The 20151-nt window shown below is 50.1% G+C and overlaps 2 protein-coding genes across 2 annotated transcripts in view; one reads left to right on the top strand and one right to left on the bottom strand.

Annotated features, from left to right (window-relative positions):
• The first annotated feature begins 1651 nt into the window (after positions 1-1651).
• Positions 1652-20151, top strand: part of LOC122386323 — a 60672-nt gene continuing 42172 nt past the window's right edge. Inside the window, exons 1-2 of the mRNA XM_043375394.1 lie at positions 1652-1791; positions 3862-3918. The gene's annotated coding sequence lies outside the window, so the exon portion shown is untranslated. The remainder of the gene's footprint in view (positions 1792-3861; positions 3919-20151) is intronic.
• The window catches only part of LOC122386322 (protein eyes shut-like), a 29934-nt gene continuing 20180 nt past the window's right edge, over positions 10398-20151 (bottom strand). Inside the window, exons 8-17 of the mRNA XM_043375393.1 lie at positions 19087-19275; positions 18569-18755; positions 18199-18347; positions 17670-17806; positions 17119-17315; positions 16523-16736; positions 16085-16179; positions 15077-15155; positions 12268-12378; positions 10398-11049 (exon numbers count right to left, since the gene is read on the bottom strand). Of these exons, the coding sequence (XP_043231328.1) occupies positions 10928-11049; positions 12268-12378; positions 15077-15155; positions 16085-16179; positions 16523-16736; positions 17119-17315; positions 17670-17806; positions 18199-18347; positions 18569-18755; positions 19087-19275 (1480 nt within the window). The 3' untranslated portion in view covers positions 10398-10927. The remainder of the gene's footprint in view (positions 11050-12267; positions 12379-15076; positions 15156-16084; positions 16180-16522; positions 16737-17118; positions 17316-17669; positions 17807-18198; positions 18348-18568; positions 18756-19086; positions 19276-20151) is intronic.

Raw genomic sequence — 20151 nt, 5'->3', positions numbered from 1 at the left:
CTTATGCATACGAATTTATACGAAGCGTTCAGCAATGCACAAGCGGTAAATAAACACCACGATACAGCTTGAATGCACTTTGAATGTGAATACAAGACATTCAGCGCCCTCATATTGGATAAGGCACAGCGCACAATATTTGAAGAGAGCGACGGCGTTCCTGGGTGGTCGCCCGTATGCGTGAGATAATGAGACTGGATCACTACAGTGCAAGGCTTTTTCAAAGTCACCACAAAATGCATAAACTTGTAGCATCACAACAAAATTAATGTACGTACTCACAACCTAGGCCACGTGGCCGTGCACGGGGTCCTGTTAACCAGGTCAAATTAACACCACTCAGCGGCATGCAATGCTCTAGCACATCGGTACTTACAATAAAATGTCCACAGAGGCTCTATAGGCGATGAACAACACGCAAGCACAATCACCAACGGCCACGCCGCGCGGCACCGACACTGCTCACATCCGCTCTCGGAGACCAACGGTCGAAAACTGACAGATGCACGCGGCCTTCAAACCGCAAACGGCCGATCTCGTTTCTGATTGGCTGAGTGATTCCATTTCAAATATCATCTTCACGAGGGTAAACAAGATCCACGCATGAAACGACTATCTGTACACGAGTCACGATACCCAAAAGGAAAGAGTTTTCGTGATGTTCTGGATCGCGAGAGTAATATTGATATTTACATGGTAATAATACTCTTCGCTGGCGAATAAGTTCATATCAACCACGTACCGTTACTATGCACATAATGGTAGCAAAGAGTTACCCTTTCAATATACTCTTATCTTGCTGGTTTGATGAAAATGAATCCTCCAGGAGGTAGTAAAAAAGTTTTGAGTGGCGGCTGGACCGTGTGCTTGTTGGAATTACAGACGCACTGACAAACTGAATCGTCTTCAGTAAGCGGTAGGCAGATAGTTTTCAATGGACCATTACCATGTATGTATGTACAAATTCGTGATAGCATTCTGGAAGTTGAGATAATTGCAACATCGTTCTTCTTGCGCTGGATAATGAGTAAGGTTATATCCTTCAATCACATTTTTGATGGAATTTAAGCACGAACCTATTCATAGGCGGCGGAACGGGGAGGGCACCGGGGCACCGTGCCCCCTATTTTGGCATTTTAACATTAGCCCTATGGGCGTTGCCTGGAAAGAATGGGACCAAAAGTCGGCAGTGCCCGGCAAGGTGTTCCGCCGCTACTGAACCTATTCTTTGTTGCTATCAGTTGGTGATTGGTTGCTGAATCACACTTAAGTTACTCGAAAATCGAAATATGTTTGCATGCAACAAAATATCCAATGTCTTTCAGTACAACAAAAATGAATTCATGAGCATTCTTTCTTCTCGTACCTAACTTGATAAACCGGCCCAAGCATATTTCAAACCTCCAATTGTTCTGGCTGAGCTGCAGTGCTGTTGCCAGGCCGCAGAGACGGTCGCTCGCCTCACCCCCTCACCCTCCTCAGACCCCTCTCCCGTGCAGGGTAATCCCCGGGCCGGCCGGTGTCAGAGCGCGTGAGCCGAGATCAAAACTGCGTCACTGTCTCAGCCAATCAGCGTAAAGCGCGCCCTCTCACAGGGGGCAGGCCTGTCAGTTGAGACGCGCGAAGCAACAAGTCGCGGGAGAAGAAGGAACGTGGTGGACGTGGCATATTTGATTAGATAAGGTGTGGAAGATTCCTTACCAGTTCAGTTCCTTCGCAGTTCGCAGTTCCTTCCTTCGCAGTTCCTTCCTTCAGTTCCTTCGCACAGTTCCTTACCTGTGCGAGGCAAAGGTAAGGAACTGGAAAAATGTTGTTTTTGTTTGCAATGTTGTTTTTCGTAGCAATAGGGGAAGGTGGGGTAAGACGGCCCAGCGGGGCAAGACGGACCACCAGCCCTCCCGGCTGAACCGCTGCTGTTATCTACTGCTTTATGCACTCACTATGTTTGTTTTCCTTCGTAACAATGGCCACCTAGAGCTCATGCTGCTAGGATGCATAGCTTTTGAGTTATTGAGAAAAATGTTGTTTTTCGTCAAACCGATCTAATATAAGAGGTCTACGGGTGATTCAATTACGGCGCCTTTCTTGCATGATTAGTTTCTATTTTGCACTTAACTGTGAAGAACAAAGTTATAAACTTAGTTATAGTCACACTTTAGGAAAGGCAAGGTTTTGCAATGTTGGGCTATTTGACATATACGTCATGATAATGACAGAATTTAGATTTGGGGCAAGACGGACCACTGTGGTCCATCTTACCCTGTGGTGGTCCATTGTACCCTGCACATGGAAAGTTCTTTTCCAAAACATTGACACAAGTTTAAGTAAGCTAATTTTTCAGGAAGGAGTCTTTGTTGCATGTGAGCCATGCATGCAAGTGCTCAGTTAGCATGCATTCATGCCAAACGACAATCAACACACATGTTCCCAGCTTTTAGCTGCACTTCCATCACACATGAGTAAAGAATAAAGGTTCATTTTGTTATTTTACCATTCTGGTTACTTTTTCTTACAAGAGTACAGAGGAGAAGTGTAACACACATGAACGGATAGCAGGCACTGCTGGGTGGTCCGTCTTACCCCACGTTTTTTCTTGTCTGAGTTTTTGACATGTCCCTCTTTAAGAGCATCCACCACCTAGATGTCTTTAATTTGAAATTTAGTCTTTACACATATCAACAGAGGAAGGATTGAGCATTCCGAAGACTATAAATAATATGAATTACGAGAGCAGTGTAGCAAGATATGCGGCCTCAAACCTTAGCTGGTCCGTCTTACCCCACCTTCCCCTACGCGTAAATTGGTTGACTGCGGTCATGCAGGAAGTAGCGTGTCAGTGTTGGTGCTGCCGAGTGTGGTGATTTCAGTTGGGCAAACTAGGCTTCTGGAATAAAAAAATGGAGGCATCAAAAAATTGATTCTTCATGACCATATTTGGGCATAAATGTAGACCATTTCTAAATCACCATTCATCTAAAAATAAGCCAGTGTTGCAAGAAGGAACATGCCCAATATTGAACAGAAATGTTGCAACTCTCCACTGAGCACAATAATATTGCTTTAATCATAGTAATCTGACTTCTAAAGGGTTGAGAAAGTCAATCAATAAATTGATTCACTTTGAACAGATAATCAAAATATTGATTCCTCGCTCAGCTGGCTAATCATTATTTTGATTCACTTCACTGGTAATGTTAACAGGCAACAATTGCAATGGCTGGTAAGAATACAGCATTTATCTTGCTATCATTCCCATTTAGTGTTATCCTCAGCACCACAACAGATACCTATAGCATTGTTGTACTTTACATTCACCCCCCCCCCCCCCCCCCCATCTTGCTATTTCAATTTCATCTTGCCATTTTACATAAATACTTCTTGTCAAGTATGCAATTTATGATACAAAAATAAAATACTGTGTGATTTTCCCAAAACATCTTTTACGTGATGGACAGTGGCTCTGTCTTTTTCCCATTCACAAGGCCAAAGGGACAATAACTTAGTTTTGAGGTAACGCTTTTTGCATAGCATGCCTACCACATTTTTCTACCTATTTAAAGAAAAATTTCACCGTCATTGGCCTTTTTCAACCGTAACGATGCATTTGAAGTCATAAGTGTACCCAAATGAATAAAAAATTGATTCCATGCCCATATTTGGTCATGGCTCCTCCCACCAGAATCAAATTATTGATGCCTCCATATTTTGATTCCAGAAGTCTAGTTTGCCCAACTGATTTATTTTGGGGGCCGGCAGGTCAACGCCATCCACTCGTCAGCTTGTGTTGGTGTCCTGTGTGACAAACGCCACCCACTGATCAACATCTCTGTTTCATGTTCAACTCGATGAATATGAACAAAGGTGGCCTTCAGAAGGAGCGACTTGCATTGATCCCGAACTGACTGCCAGTCGTCAAAGGTGATGTACCGAGCTGAACAAGCGACTTTATTTCAGTCTCAACTCACCAAGATGACTAAATTAATGCATGTTTGCATGTAGCGTATGTAGCAGTTATCACACGGTCATTCTGGCTCCCTTTCTTCAAGAACCGTTATGATGTCGACAAAAAGTTAGCATCTGAGTATCAGCATCTGATTGCAATTGCACACCGCCTTGCCCTACGGTTCATGATCATGGGGAATGATCAGGGGATAGATATCCTCCGGTCCGCCTCGTGAAGTCGTACAACCGTGGTATGTGTGAGTTATGGGTATGTGTGAGTAAGGGCGGATAATTGGAGATTTCAACACCGGTTGCTGGGCAAAGGATGGAAATGGTTTCAGAATTAAGTGCCATGGGAAATGGTGCCATGGGAAAATCGAACTGGGATTACTGCCGCAAACTGACAATTAACGTGTCCTCCGATCAACTCCCCTTCTCATTTGGCTGTGAAAAGGCCGTAACACCCGGGCTTGTCTGCCTTCAGCTGTGGTGTGAGCCACCGCCAAATGGCTTATTCTCATGCACGTTGCACATACACATGCACATGTGAAAAGGCCGTCAACACCCGGGCTTGTCTGCCTTCAGCTGTGGTGTGAGCCACCGCCAAATGGCTTATTCTTATGCACATTGCACATACCTCAATTTTCAAAGTATCAGATATTATTTTCGATTAAAACACAAATAAATTCATGATGCGAAGATATTTATGGTAAAAGAGGTTTGGTGCTGATTTGGTCAAATAAGGTGCATTCGACAGATAGCCTGTCGTGAAAACGGCTATTACCTACCTATGAGCTTTCGCTATGAGCTTTTATGGTCACGGTAAGAGCTCTAGTTAAAACGCGTGATCTACTGGTCGAAGAATGTGACAGTCGCGTTTTGCCTCAGACTCTGAGCTAATATGTTGGTCAGTCATGTCTCAGTATACCGTAAGCCAGACCAGAAAAAGCGCAGGGTTGCATGCTGTCATAGGCATGCGGCAGGTCAATGACCTCTCGGTGGAGGTGCTGACCGCTGCCGAGCCATGGTCTCGGGGACTTCACAGAGGTTCCGTTAAAAAAAAACTGTGTCCCATGGGTCCCAGTCTCGGGTTCATATGTGACACGACTCTGTCTCGACTAGTCAAACTCGTGCAGTAATGAGCGTGACCCGGCCGCTGAACCGCTGAGGAGTGGGGTCTGACACGATGTGCACCGTGAGGCGTGCTCGGGAAACGGGTTACTGCTGTGGACTGCGAACAGGCGGGTGCGACTGTCTATCGCGGGACTCCCCTGCTGGGGCACAGAGCCGGACATTGACTCCTCGGTGGCGGGCGGACGGTCTACCGACCTCGTCTGACGCGACCCGACCTTGAGCGCAGCCGGTCGCGGTCACCGCTCCAGTGCCGGCCTCGCTAACGGTGCCGCTCCGCCCCGCCGCCGTTTTCGTCGCTCATTCATCGCCGGCGACCACGCCGCCGCCGCCGCCGCCCGCCCGCGCCCCAGCCGGCCGGCCGGAGCGTAGAGTCTTCCCGCCCGCCGCCGCCGCGCCGGCCGGTCGGTCGGTCGTTGACCCCAGCGGCGGCCGCTCGGCGCGTTGGCGGCGGACGGCCGGTCGGCGGGCAGAGGGCGACCACTCCAGGTACGGGAGAAGACAGAGCGCCGCCGCCGGACACGACGGCCCCGGGGTGCCGATAGGTCAGCTGCCGTCGGCGCGGCCTACGTCGGGCCCGCGACCGCCCCGGGCTAGAGATGCTATGGATACCGACCGGTTCCGGCGAAATTCCTCTCGGCGGCTCCCGACTCAACAGACGGGTCGGCCGCGTCCCGTGGCCCGCCTGGCAACGACTCCACCGCCACTGTCGCCGCCGCCACTGTCTAGACGGCTACGTCATGAGCGTCCATCATCTTTCGCCTCTTGGCACTGCCCGAACTGACCACAATACGCAGAGCCGGACTGACAGGTGCGTGTGGCCTCGCTGTAGGCTGCACCGGTTCCCCGAACCACGCCGGCCACTGGCGGCGAAAGGGCAGGATAACCGCGATCGAAGCAGCTGCCACCGATCTCCGGGAACGACGGACGTTCACCCCACCATGATGCATGCAACGAATCGTTTTTGAAATTGACCGTCGTCCGAGCGGCATTCGGTGAATGGTCTGTGGCACTGTGCCGGTTCCCACCCGTTCGCCACGGCCGAGCGTGTGGCGGCCGGCGCACCGTTAGCTCTGAGCGCCCGTCGGCCGAGAAATGGCAATGACCTTCGGCCCGGCCGGCGGACAGCGCCGACGGAGAGGCGCCGGGTCACCGCTGACGCCGCCGCCGGCGAAATAGACGTCCCCCTTCCCCCCGTCACGTGCCGCCCACAGAAAACACGGCGCTGCGGGCCGGCGGAGCGGCGGCCCGTTTTTCAGCGGCGCGCAGTTCCGCGTGGCCGCGGCCGTTGACCTGCACGCACATGGTCCGGAAGCGCGCCGAGTGTCTGTGCCACCTGAGCGGCTCCCTCCTGTCGACCCAGCGTTCTCGAGGGTGGCGATCGCTGACAGTGCGCATTGGCCAGCCGGCAGCCGGCCAGCCTGCAGATGCGCTCAGCTTTCCGACAACCGCGGTGCAACGGCCGAGGAAGGGTTCAACAACCTGCCGGGAACCCGGTGAACCCGTCCAGAGGGTAGGGGAGGGGCACACCGTATACCGGCGGCGACTGACGACTTCGTCCCGATCTGGTCTGACTGCGTTTGAAAGGTTTGGTCGCAGGATATGATGGGGGTTGGGGAGATGAGTGGTCCGTTTGAAGAGCCACGTGACCTGTGACCCTGGGTCGCCGAGGTGAGGACGGGCGGGTCCGAGGTCAGGGCTCAGTACCTGGTGGCGGCGATGACCGGCGCGGACCGCAGGAGGTTCTGGAGCCGTCCGGGACGGTGTGACTCACGTTTTCGCTGGCTCTGCGCTGTCGGCCATGGTCGGAGCGGAGCTGTCGGCGGGCACATAGGTGCCGGGCCCGGCCGCTGGCTGCTCCCGGGGTGTGGCCGTGGCCGCTCTCTGCTCCGCTCTCGCTCGCTATCACACAGCTCGCTCGTTGGCTGTCACTGGCGGCGCTCGCCTCACGCTGGCACGCTACACTGGTACTGGCGGCGCGGCGGCCGGCGGCTCATGGGCGGCGGGCTGCTGCCGGGCGGCGGCGGGCGCGGGCACTGCCGCCGCCGCCGACCGGCATAACGTAACGCGCCGCCCCGCCGCCGTGGCCGGGGTCAACGACCGCGCGCGCCGGCCGCCGACCAACGAGCAGCGCCGGCCGACCGGCCGACTACGGCCCGGCACGGCGGCACGGCACGCCGGGCGGCGCGCGGCCCGGTCCGGTCACGGCCGATGTCAAGGTGATCGGCGTCCGATGTCGTCCGGTGTGTGATCAGGAAATTGGCGGCTGTTTGATAGCAGGATGACTTGCACAATCTTCAGAGGTTTGGCTAACCGTCAGCAGACCGTCACTTGTTCACGTGGCTTCCAGACGGCGGGGGTGGCGACTGGCGACCCCGGGTCACCGCACAGGTCAGAGGTCGCGGATTGGCGGAGGAGGGCGCCGATAACTCGCGATCCTTCCTCCGATGCAGCCAGAGGAGAAATGACGCACCCGGCGGCCCGCCGTCTACCAACCTTTGTCCAACATTGCAGAGCAAAAACGACGTATCCAGACAAGGCCAAAACCGGGTTCTTGTTCGGTTAAGTCGTAATTACTTTTGTTTTGGTTTTTCGCAGAGGTCGATAGGTGTCTGGCACAAAGACTATTGATCCTGTCAGCAAACATGGTCACTGGTCAGTTCACAGACGAGTTCGCGAACCACCCAGAACACACGGCTTATTGGTGATCCGGAGCTTAGCTTAGCCTGAGCCCATATTCTTTTGTTTGAGGTAAATGACAACTTATTGTTAATTAAAAGAAAACCCTTTGCTAGCAAGTAGCTATACTGCATTTGTCAGAACCGAAACTGGTTTGAATGATTGTGATGAATGAAATTGAGGTGCTGTTCTCCGATTTCAACTTCACTTAAAGGCACATAGTATAAAAATGTATTATGAACATTCTTCTTCTCAGTACAAGCATTATGACACATCTTCAAAATGCACAAACACAGCATGCAGAAACAAGTCTAGGAGAGTTACATTTTTTTTCCAGCGGCAGTGTCTTTCGAGAAAAAAAAACAATACCCATATAAGGTCACACAACACAACAATGCATTACAATTTACAACTGCTTAAAACTGATCTGTCGTCTTCTCTGCCTTCTCACTGGAAAACACACTCGATAGGTATCCAACTTTTCTAGATGGCATTAAGTGGAACGCTAAGCTGCTCATTAAAGCACGAGATCAACATTAACGGTGCATGCCTCTGCTACATCGCTTTAGTTGCCCAGGGGATATAGCTATAGCAATCGGCAAACAACGAACGACGTTTAAAGTGTGGAGTTGGACATTTGGCTTGTTGTCAGCAATCAGTTACCATGCTTCATGCCCTAGCTGGTCCTACCAAATAATTATAGCAGACCTTGGACAGTTGTACCCTAACACACAAAAAGGCTCACAGTTTTGTATACGCCCGATATTATTCGGGAGAGACCGTTCCGTGTTATCCGTAGCCCGTAGGTACTCCAATGCGGGACTTTGTCTTCAGATAAATCGCGATGACAGCAGCCTGGGACATACATATGTTATCCCTAGCCTTCCACTTATGCAATTTGACGGTATTCTACTCTAATCGGCCCTGGTAAACATTGCAAACATCGAAAAAAATTCCTCTTGAACGGCATAAGCGACACGCCTGTCGGTATTGCGAACAACAGCTTCACGATAAAACGATCCCACCAGCTAACATTGGGTTACCACACAGAACACTTTGCTCCAACAGTGAACACTTCTTTGGCATTGCTACCCATGCTAAGTATTGCACCATGACATGACTCGGTGTAATAAATTCCCCGCCTGATGGGTAGACCTTGCTTTGTCATTCACCGCCCACATCAACATCCTGCGTTACGGGTTCCGTTGGAGTCCATCCATCTCCGCCACTCCCCCGTATCCGACCTTTGACCTTTGTCTTGACCCGGTCCGTGCAGCCCTCCCCTCACGGCGTCGGACGGGCATGCTGACCGGACGCCGGGCCCCCACGCCGTCCCCATTCAGCAGGCTCGTCCACCACCGGGCGGCGTGTGGGGAGTAGAGATGCCACTTTTGAACCCGCGAACCCGCTTTCTGCGGGTTCTCAAAACCCGCAGGGTTTTTGGCGGGTTCGAGAAGCAAAACTTGTCGTGTGGCGGGTATTTGGCGGTCAGACTTAAGAACCTATAAATTTATTTTTTTTAGATGCAAAACACAATGTCAAGTGCATTTGCTCAGGTTAACAATACAATATTCATCAAAACAACTTTTAAAACAGAACCAAATATAAAAATATATCAAGGTAGCACATTTCAAATGCAAAACTGAAAACAACCAGCAATAGCATCCACAGTCTAGCAATGACCAAACCAGGGTACAAGCAACAAACTACAAAGCATAAGTAAATGCTGATAAAAGCATTCCATAAAACATAAAAGAACCTGAAAGCAAACTTATAGGAAGCTGAACTGAAGTCTATGTGCAGTGTGCACTAGATACCTATACATTATGGAAGAACCCAGACTTAAATGAGATGTTGAAAATCAGAGCAAATGCCACATGTTACTTTATTTGCGTCTGGTCGGCATAAAAAAGAGCTATCAGCTAAACAAAATTTGATGCAATGCAAATTCATTAATTACCTATCCTACTCTATGTTCTGTCCCACCATATATTACGAAAATAACACCAATTACCCTTTCAAAAAATCAAAATATTGACTGGCATGCGGCCCAAACATAACGCAATACAAAACTGGCGCACTTCCGACATTCTGACAAGGATTGGCATTTGACTGCGTCAATTTTGGTCTCTGAGGCGAAGGAAAGCTGACATGATGACGCAATAATAATTTTACAATCAATTTTTCTGTTTTGGTTTTTGAATACCTCAAAATAACAGTTATACATGTTACAAAACCACGTAGCTGGTCGCATTTATTTCTTTTGTCTTTTTACTTGTCATTTGTATGCCGAGAGATGACCAGCCGGAGAGCATTACCAAGACCATCTGTAAAATTATTACATTTAATTTAGTATTTACTATCTCTTTATTTTTTAACAGGTGATTAACTCTGAATTGTAAAACTTTAGCTGTTGTGTAAAATAACTTTATCAGAATGGCACATGAATATGCATTATACAACGGTGTTTTCGCAACAAGTTCGCACTAACTACGGCTACAATAATTTAGTCGCTGTAACATTCCTTGCAATCAGCTGTTGGTGACGCTTCCAGAAACGCGTGGTTCATTGGTGGTTAGTTGGTTTTTGCTGGGATTTTGCATGATTTGTTTTATGTGTAGATCGACTGGATACTCATTATTCAACGTGTCACTATTTATTTTTAACTGGAAATCGCATCTTTTTATATCAACATTCATTTTGATAACAATATCATTCTAGAAACCTAATATTGAGAGGGAGCTAGTGTGAAATTTTGATCCTCAGCCAATGCTGAAGGGTAAGGTGAGAGAAAGATTTTACTGAACTCTTTTCAGAAAGGAATTTCAAATGTATTGATGCATTATTCATTTTCCACTATCCAGTGTGCACTTCCTGAGGACTTAGCATAGAAATTTCAAGTCCTTACTATTTGTTTGGCTGCCTTTTTCTGCACAGCAATGAAGCAAGTAAGGTTTATATAGCTCTAGCATTGACCCAGCTGTATTTTTTCTTGCAAAAGCAGGTTTTTAAAATTGCGGGTTTTTTGCGGGTTCGGCTCAGCCAAAATCAGCTTGCGGGTAGTTGTGGTTGGGCAAGGGGTAGCTGCGGGGCGGGGCGGGTAATGAAATTGCAAATTTGTGGCATCTCTAGTGGGGAGCGGTGGGTGGACGGGTCGCGAGGCCTTGCTCATTGGTCACGGGCCCCGGCGTCTGACCGGGCGTGACCCCGCCGGCGCGCAGCCTCGGGACAGTCCCTGACAGTGGTCCAGGCGGCAGGGCGTCACGTTACGGCCTCCGAGCACCGTCAGAGGTACACCTGTCAGAGGAGGAACTCGGTGTCAGTGGGACCCGAACTGGCGAGTTCGCTTTGTAAATTCTGGTCACCGATAAATAATTCACCCGTACCGTCTTTTCCATCCCCAGGATGCTGAAATCATTTTCCTCCATGCCGCAACCCTCAGTCCGGGCTGGACAGGCACCTTTATCTCATGCGGGCTGCTCCCATGGAGCGTCACCGCTGCTCCCGAGGGAGCACACCCGTAGCCGGGTGCAGACTCAGAGGGTGCTTGGGGGGCTGGTCGGCCTGTCCATTCGGACGGGCTCAGCCCCGGTGACTCTCAAGGGTGTCTCACCAGACCAATGTCTCACCCTAATTCCTATCATCCTTCCGGCTCTGAAATGGTCTTGTCAGACCGAAAGGGCCTAACCCAACAAAAAAGTAATTGAGACAAACAGCTGAACAGTTGCGAGCTATCAGCTAAGGCTAGCTTGCTACCAATGAAAATGCAATTCAGGCGCAAGATCAGCTGGTCCAAATCTCACTTTCCTCGACTAGATAGTAGGTTTGTATATTTTGTCCCGAGCAACCGCGACAAAACCACCGGGGGGAGGGGGAGCAGGCCCAACTTTCCCCTCTGTTGGGAGGATTACTCGACTTCATGCTTTTTTTTTAGCCGAGAATGACCACAGTGAAGCAACACATAATGATGAAATGCTATTATTGGCAACTTCCTGTCACTGACTCACTATAAAGGTGAAAATGGGCAAAATCTTTCCTCATTGACCTGTAATGGTGAGCTGACTAAGCTAATATTGATCTGTAATTAGCTTATTTACAGCGTTTATGTCGTTCAGCTTTACGAATGACGTCATAGGCCATTGGTATACATAATCTGATCCGAGAGTGACCGGTGAAGAAGTTCCGGCTAGATTCAAAACTTGTCTCTAATCGCAGTATTACATCTTGCCTTTGAAGAACCATTCATAATAAGCAATAATAAAATTTAAATATAAGAATAGTTAGTTATGTTTTGCATCGATTTTTGTGAAGTTAGCATAACTATTGACGCTTGTAAGTGATAACCGTCAGTTACTTATAGCGCCTGGGTGATCCGTATGAGCACCTCTTTTCCACCTACTCTGTAGGACCCAAGGACCCCTCGGCCCTCAGCCACCTCTATAGGACATCTAGAACCCCTCACCCACCCCTGAAGGACCCCCACCTACCTCTGTAGGACCCCCCCCCCCCACCTACCTCTGTAGGACCCCAGGCCGAGGCGCAGGTCGAACACACAGCCCCTGTAGCCGGGATACGAGCCCAGGTCGGCCGGTAGCGCCGCCTGGTCCTGTGTACCGCTGTATCCACCTGCAGGGCACACCGGACGGCGCGGTCATTGGACGGGTCAAAGGTCACATGAATCACGACAGGGCGGTGCACTGCTTCGGAATGTAGATGTCATAGTCGGGGTCGGATTTGACGTTACGGATGTCATATGACATTTGGCGTTAAATAACTGGTGAATGGTGCGCGATGCTGTCAAATAAGTAGTTCATAGCATTAACATGATGATGATTTAATCTCTTTATGATCTTTCACTAGAGAATTAATGTTATCCACGTTAGCGCTTTGAAGCTTTCCGAGCTGCTGGCCTCTAGGCCGTCCGCACGGTCCAAGCAGCTGCAGTTGGTTCAAACGGCCCGAATCTCGTCAGTTGGTCCATTGACGTCGTCAGTCATTCAGTGACACCGGCGGAGCGGAGCGGCTGTGACACCTCCGCCCGTTCAAATACGGAGTTAGTACACCTTTTTGCGTTGTTCGATGGCCAATCAGCAAAACCCATTCGTCCGATCAGCACATAGGTGGCGCCAGTGAGAGGCATTCCGGCAAAACCTTCAGCATATGGGCAAAACGGAATGCTGATGCCACTCCACAGTTCGTCAGTTGGTATTACCTTCGCTATTCGCCATAACTGATTGAGTTCCGGCAAAACCTTTGACGATTTGGATAAATGCTTCGTCTTTCGTTAATATCCCTTCGCCGTTCACCAAAACATCCCCATGCTAATTTCGGCATTCCTCATAACATTCCGTCAAAACTAAAAACAGATCGCCCCTTTACAGAGAAGTATAAATATGACCGCGTTTATACAGTGCAGTGCGAGGCATAGGTGGCGAAACTTGTAGACCATTGATCTACATAAAAATCGGTAGCGTTCATGAGCGCCATAGGTACAATGTAGATGGACGTAGCTGACATGTTATCGGCTGATTGAAAAATGGTCAGGCAACAGAGCAACAGGCTGGATAAGTTAACCCCGCCTCAAACACCAAGGAACAGGCAACAGGCTGGATAAGTCAGCCCCGCCCCGAAAAACAAGGTGTCCGGCCGGCAGGACCCGGCTTGCCATCTGTCAGCCATTCTCTCGCGAGTCCGACCGGCGCGGCCGCCCGAGGCGTTGTCCCATGACATCGCACGGGCAGTGACGCGATAATGACGGCTGACTTCGTGGTTTGTATCGAAGCGTTTAGGAGTCCGACGCTCAAGAATCTACATGCCTACTCGGTATGGCGCCGGCAGTCTCCTCGTAGCTATGGTATAACTGCCTTTTTCGGAATTCAATGGTTAACCCTCGCCCGCACATGGGGGGGGGGGGGGGTTGCCACCCCCCCCAGGCAGTCTTTCTGCTCTGCACTCAACATTTTTAGAGCTAAAAGGCTGATTTTTCGTATAGCTGCTTGTCTATCCTTTCTTGATGTCCACTGAAAATTTCAAGTTTCTGTGATTTTTGGTTTCGGAGATATGACCTTGTTTTTCAGGTCATGTCATGACCCAAATGGCCAATTCTCAACATCTTGCGTTTGCCATGGGCCTTGTGAGCTTTTGACACCCTGATTTCGGCCTTTTTTGCCAGTCTTACCTCCCACCTATCATGGAACATGTTGTTCGACGATGTACAGGGGTCAAGGTCAGGGTCAAGGTCAACCTAGGTCATCTAAGATAATTGCGTTTTAGGCAAGCTGAATTTACTTTTTGTGAAGTTTTTTGACTGCATTTTTGGTAAAAGCTTCTCAGATCATGATTTCATGTGATATGGACCCAAAAACAATCGGTGCGCACATCAGTATACACACAGACACACACAGACATACAAACACATATAATTGACCTTGACCTAACTTGACCTGAAATGACATCAGCAGCAAAATTCTGGTCGGATAGTGTGACAAAGAGGTTCTAGCTGGCTTGGCACCAGAAACCAGCATCGTCATCGGTATTTGATAAGCAGCGCACTTGATATCCAACGGTGACCCAAAACAGCAACATTTTTTAGTTTGACCTGACCTGGAAGGTCAATGACTGACCTGAGAAGGTAAAACTGGGTATCATTGGATTCGTCTCTTCCCAAAGAATCTTTTTGGTCGTTACTGCTAAGCTCTATCTCCAACAGGAACGTAATGGCGCGGGGGGTGGCAACCACCCCCCCCCCCCCATGTGCGTTCTAGGATGGGAAAATGGCATGTGCGGGCGAGGGTTAATTGGTTGCAAATTGCGCTGGAACTGTCATAAGCCTCATCCCTGAATGCGTGATTAACGTTAAACATTGAATATGGCTAGATAAGCACTACATCATTGACATTTTGATCATTGACGAAAGTTTTAAATAAACAGTCATTGTTTACGCACAGTACCGATGAATTTTGCACATCGACTAACCGTTTTGTGAAATGTCGAAGCATTATGACAATCTGACAAAGTGTTTTGCCTATGACGAACATTGTGCTCAATGACAAAGAGTTATGCAGAATGGTTAAATGGAGTCCAGCCTGTTTTGCCGACCGTCTAACAGTGATGCACATCGCCGATGGGTTATTCTGAATGACGCTTGTCCAAATGATGCCGAAATGGTTATGACGATTGGCCATCGAACAACGCAAAAAGGTGTAGTTACCCTCTGAATGTCTCACCCCCCCCCCCCCCCTCCCTCCCCGCCCGCCCGCGCGGCACCGGTCATTGACCCGGAGCCGGAGTCAGTCAGCTGGCCGTAGGTACCCCGCTTACTGACCTATATGCAGCACGTTGCGCACGTCCAGCTTTGTGTAGTCGCCCGGCGCGCGAGCGGTCACCACACGCTGGGCGTTCACCTGGCGGGTCATGACCGGTCAGAGAGGGTCGCGCGGCGAGTCTCACCGCTGGACTATTGGAACTTGTTAGAAGGTGCACGATTCAATCGGACAAATGACTATCTGATGCAGCTGTGCAGCAAAATCGTGAGCATTGAACGTTGGTGGCAATGTTGTAATGTAAGTTTATCGATAAATAATCAACAAGTCATGTTTGATAGCCCCCATTTCCGTCAAACTTACATCAGAACTAACTACAAGGGAGCGGCCGCTCCGTTTTGGGACATTGCACTCTGTAGCACCGTGCACGGGTCATTCACCGCCGTTCCTACGCCCTACCACCGTGTGTAGCGACGGCTAACCGACCTGTGGATCTAACATTTACATTTATTTATACATGCAACAGCATTCCGTACGATTGGTGGTTTCTCTCATGAACGAACGTCGAACATGTTACTATGGCAATGAGTCAGATACAAATAGCTGTGTTTGAAAAGTGTCAGCAGTGAAAGCGTAGTGTATACCGACTGTAAGCTTGAAACCGGCCTATGGGCCCTTCATGTTGCAATACATCTCGGATATGCCGATCTTCTCTTCACACATAATCGCTCCGTGGGTTAAACCGACCCCAACCTCACCTGTGCTAAAACTCGTGAGCGTGACCCGCACAAGGCGCCAGATCCTCAGACCCCCAGACCCCGTGTTCATACCTGTAGCTATAAGACGCGCGCATACCGTCAGACCCCATCCCCATACCTGTACCATCCCCATACCTGTAGCCAGACGCGCACATACGTCAGACCCCGTCCCCATACCTGGAGCCAGACGCGCACATACCGTCAGACCCCGTCCCCATACCTGTAGCTGTAAGACACGCGCATACCGTCAGATCCCGTCCCCATACCTGTAGCTGTAAGACGCGCACATACCGTCAGACCCCATCCCCATACCTGGAGCCAGACGCGCTGGGCCCTGCGGCCGACCCGCACCGTTTGAACGGTCATATCCGGGTCCAGCGGCGCCTCCGACATCAGACGCTTGCTGCCTGCGTGTGATCGGGGAGGAGCGGGGGTCTGCTGTGATGTGACTTATCAACGGACAGTTCATTTACCTACTGGCAGTGGGCACAGAATCAACATGAAAATTTGTCTTATTCATATAACTGATTCTAGGTCATTTTCTTGGCATCCATATGATCATATTCTAAATACTCATGCGATAGAATTCAATGCTAATGCACTGTGAACAATGCTATGTCAAATCCGTGCCACACGGACACACATTTTCAATTTCATAAATGACAGCACATTAGCTGTGCAACGCAACTAATACGAGCATTGAGCATTGAGCAGACTCCAAACTGCCTGTCGATGGCGCGGACCACGCACCTGAGCCCAGGTGCCACGTCACGGTGACGTAGCCACGACTGAGGGTGACGGCGAAAAAGTCGCCGCCGGCGTCCCTCCACGGCCGCTCGGGCTCCGTCCCGACCTCCAGCGCGGTCATAATTGTGTTTGACGGTGGTGGCATCGCAGCGGCGACCTCGGCGTCCGAGACTGCGCTCGAAAACTCGTCCAGCATGACCGTCAGGTTTTGACGCTCCTGAGAGGTGTGAAGAGAAGCGCATTGGTCCTCATGGTCGTCATGAGCGTGACGAAATCATTACATTGTTTCCAATGCCATACACAATGGGATCGGTGAAAATGAGTAGGTATTTGTCTATTGCTACTCAACATGGTCACTGCAACTTTTTCATTTCAACGTTTGGAATATGGAACAAGTGACAAAGAATTAAGCTATTTGGACTTCATTCACATCTTTGATGTGTAAATTGTTATGTCATGTGTATTCTACCTGCTGCGGCCCAACGGAAAACGGCTTCGTCACCGACCGGACCCAGGGACGGTAGCAGGCGCTGCAGTGCCCGGCCAAGGGTTAACTCTACCTGCGCGCCATCTACCGTTGCGCTAGTGCTGCCACCTACCAGGGCTGTCTCTGGCCGCTCTGACTCTGTGTCCATAAGAAGGGCGAGCAGTGAAGTCTGTTCCGTCTGGTTTGTGGCCAGATGGAAGAACATCCAGAACTGGTGACGTAGACTGCCGGTGACGTCAAGAGCCAGGTGGGAGGAGAGACCGCCGGTGGAGCCGTGAAACTGGTAACGGGCTCCGGGGTATGTCGTCTCTGTGGGCCGGGGGTAGAGGATAGGTGGCGTTTGTGTCGATCTGGTGTTTATTTTGCGAATGTCGATGTTAGAAGACCAACTTACTACTGAACAATGGTAGAAGGAAACGTTCTCTCATAGCCAGGCGATGCATATCAATTTAATCTCTCAATTGAAGATGGGACACGGTAAATTATCTTGGGAACGTCATGTAGCGATATGATGAGGTCCAAGTCAGCTAAAGGCTCATAAATCTTTTTAGACCGGGCCAAGGAGAGAAAATTGTCCACCCATCCCTCTCACCTGACAGCAGGGCCCGGTCCTTCCGAGCGGGCACAGGCAGACGGGGGGGGGGGGGGGAGAGGGATTCTCACCCGTCTGACAGCGGGGCCCGGTCCTTCCGAGCGGACACAGGCAGACGGACTGTCCGGTGGAGAGGAGGGCGCACTGTGCGCCGGGACCGCACTGCGCCGGGTCGCAGGGGGCGAACTCGCACCGTGCGCCGCTGAAACTGAACACCCGCACGGGTACACTGTACAGTCAGCCGAGGGTGGTCTGGGAAAGGTAACGGAATCGGCTGGTCGCTTACTTTACTATCGTAATCAAAAGGAGCTCAATCAATAACAGAATGGGTTTATCTGCTGATCAACGGCAAACCAGCTACACCCCTTGTCAACGTTAGATGTAGGTCAAAGTAGGCATGTTGAGCCGAGGGTCAGGGTTTTGCGTGGCAAAACACAATTCAGCTTTCAACTCGAGCTTGTGGATCAAATTCAGAATCGGGGTAGGGCATATTCTTGAAGATGGATCTTGGCTAAGACTATGGTCAATCTTTTGAATCAAATCAAGGCACGATCTCGTTTCCGTGTGACGCTCTGTCGATTGCCGCTACTGGACGCTCACCCGGGCTGGCACTGGCAGCGGACCTCCATCCAGGTGACCTGGTGACAGGTGCTGTTGTGCTGGCAGCCGGCCTCGTCACACGGAGAGCGCGACTCGCCCACACTGTCGGCCACGATCAGCGACAGCTCGTCGAACCGCTGGCCGTTCACCTGCGAGGGCAGGGAGGGAACATGGGAGGGAGACAGTGTTAAATGAAGTTCATTTATCTTTTTTGTCCAATAATTGCGTATTATGGAGCAGGCTAAAACGGCAGTTCTCCAAAGCTCGTTTTCATTTTACAATATAAGACGTGCACTGTGAAAAGGTGCTACGTCAACTCAATGTGATAATTTTCACGACGCGGATGTTCAGAACTCCATGAAGCACAGACCTGCAGCTGGAGCAGAAATCCACCGAAGCCGCGCTCTCGGGGCGGGCTGCCGACCACTAGCGCCACCCTGCGGTCCAGCGGCCGATCGGCGAACTGCTGAGCTACGGTCACAGGTGAGCCCTCGAGGCGCATGGCCGCGCGACAGGTGGCCGCCGCCCCGGCCGACCGGCCCGGTATCCAGCGCAGCCTGAGGGTGGAGAGGATAATATATAGTCCATTTGCAGCATTTTGGTTATCGCCGAAAAACTCCTGAAAAAAATGAGTCATTTAGCCGTGACAAAAGCCGGCGCAAGCTGGCAATAAAATGTGGCTTTTCACCAAACAATGATGAACTAACGTTATGTTATATTTTTCGTGGTTCTCACATCATGATAAGATATGTGGGAGGTTGATGCTGACGTGACTGTTGCCTCCCAATGATCACTAAATATGATTTTCCTTCCTCAAATTTAACCGAATTATTTAGCTCATGAGGAGTGAGGGTAACATTGAACCTAACTCCGGCCCTTTTCACTCACATGAAGTGCACGGTGACCTGTCGTCCCGTGTTGACCTTGGCCTGAGTCTCGATGAACGATGTGGCCTGTCGGCCGGAGCAGGCGAACGCGAGCCTTAGGAGGCCACCGGAGAGGAAGAGCCGATACCAGGGCGGCACGCCAGTGGGCAGCGAGCTGAGCACGACACCGTTCTCCGACAGCGTGGCGAAACTGGAGAACAAGAGAAAGAGACGGGGCGGGGATGTAAGTGTGTGAGCGGGCTGAGCCTCGGAGAGGTAACTCGACCGAGTTTAGTAGTTTAGCTGTCTCCTGCAGATAGATATGGGAATGCGAACGTCGGGTGCAAAATTACATCAGTACCCGAATATGGGCTGTATTAACTGCAGTCTGCAGGTGCAAAGATACTGTAAGAGGTATCAAAGTACGTTGTCTGCGCCGTCAACCCTTCATGTCAAAGCTAAATACCAAAGGTTAAAGGGACTATCCCACCTTCTAAAATGTTGTCAAAACCAGTTAAATTGTGCCCGACTTTATAGATTGGATGACCAGGAACACGGTTCTGGCATTTATTTTTCATTAAACATCTTAGGCTTCCCATATTCCAAACACAAACTTTCAAATATGTGACGTTACAGCCCAAAATTACCTCCTTCCCCAGGCCACATTACTGTCATAAAGCTGATTCTTTTTACTCTGTAGGCACCACAACAAAGTTCAGACCAAGTTTTAAGCGATTTTTCAACGAACAAACCCATTTAAATCAGAATGACTAAACGAGGTGACGTCACACTAACGGTCGCTCCATGTTGAAGATAGGGCCTTGTACAAGGCCCATTTTCAAATGAAGGGAACGAATTTCTTCAACACCAAGAGGCCGCGGGGGTTGCAACCTAGATAGATAGTGGTTTCTGAACCTCGCCGCAAACTTGGCTATCTCAACTCAAACCCCATGTTAAAGGTGGGATAGTCCCTTTAAATTCATGCATTGCCTTTATAATGACTACTCGAATGTTTCATTATCCTCTTGTATGGCGCGTTTGACTACGCCCGGCCTGAGAGAATAGGATACGTGACGACCTGGCATGA

Source organism: Amphibalanus amphitrite, unplaced genomic scaffold (genome assembly GCF_019059575.1).
Source record: "Amphibalanus amphitrite isolate SeventyFive unplaced genomic scaffold, NRLGWU_Aamphi_draft 000247F_arrow, whole genome shotgun sequence".
NCBI lineage: Eukaryota > Metazoa > Arthropoda > Thecostraca > Balanomorpha > Balanidae > Amphibalanus > Amphibalanus amphitrite.
Note: the sequence above shows the minus strand (reverse complement) of the source record. Positions and strands in the feature narration are given on the sequence as shown.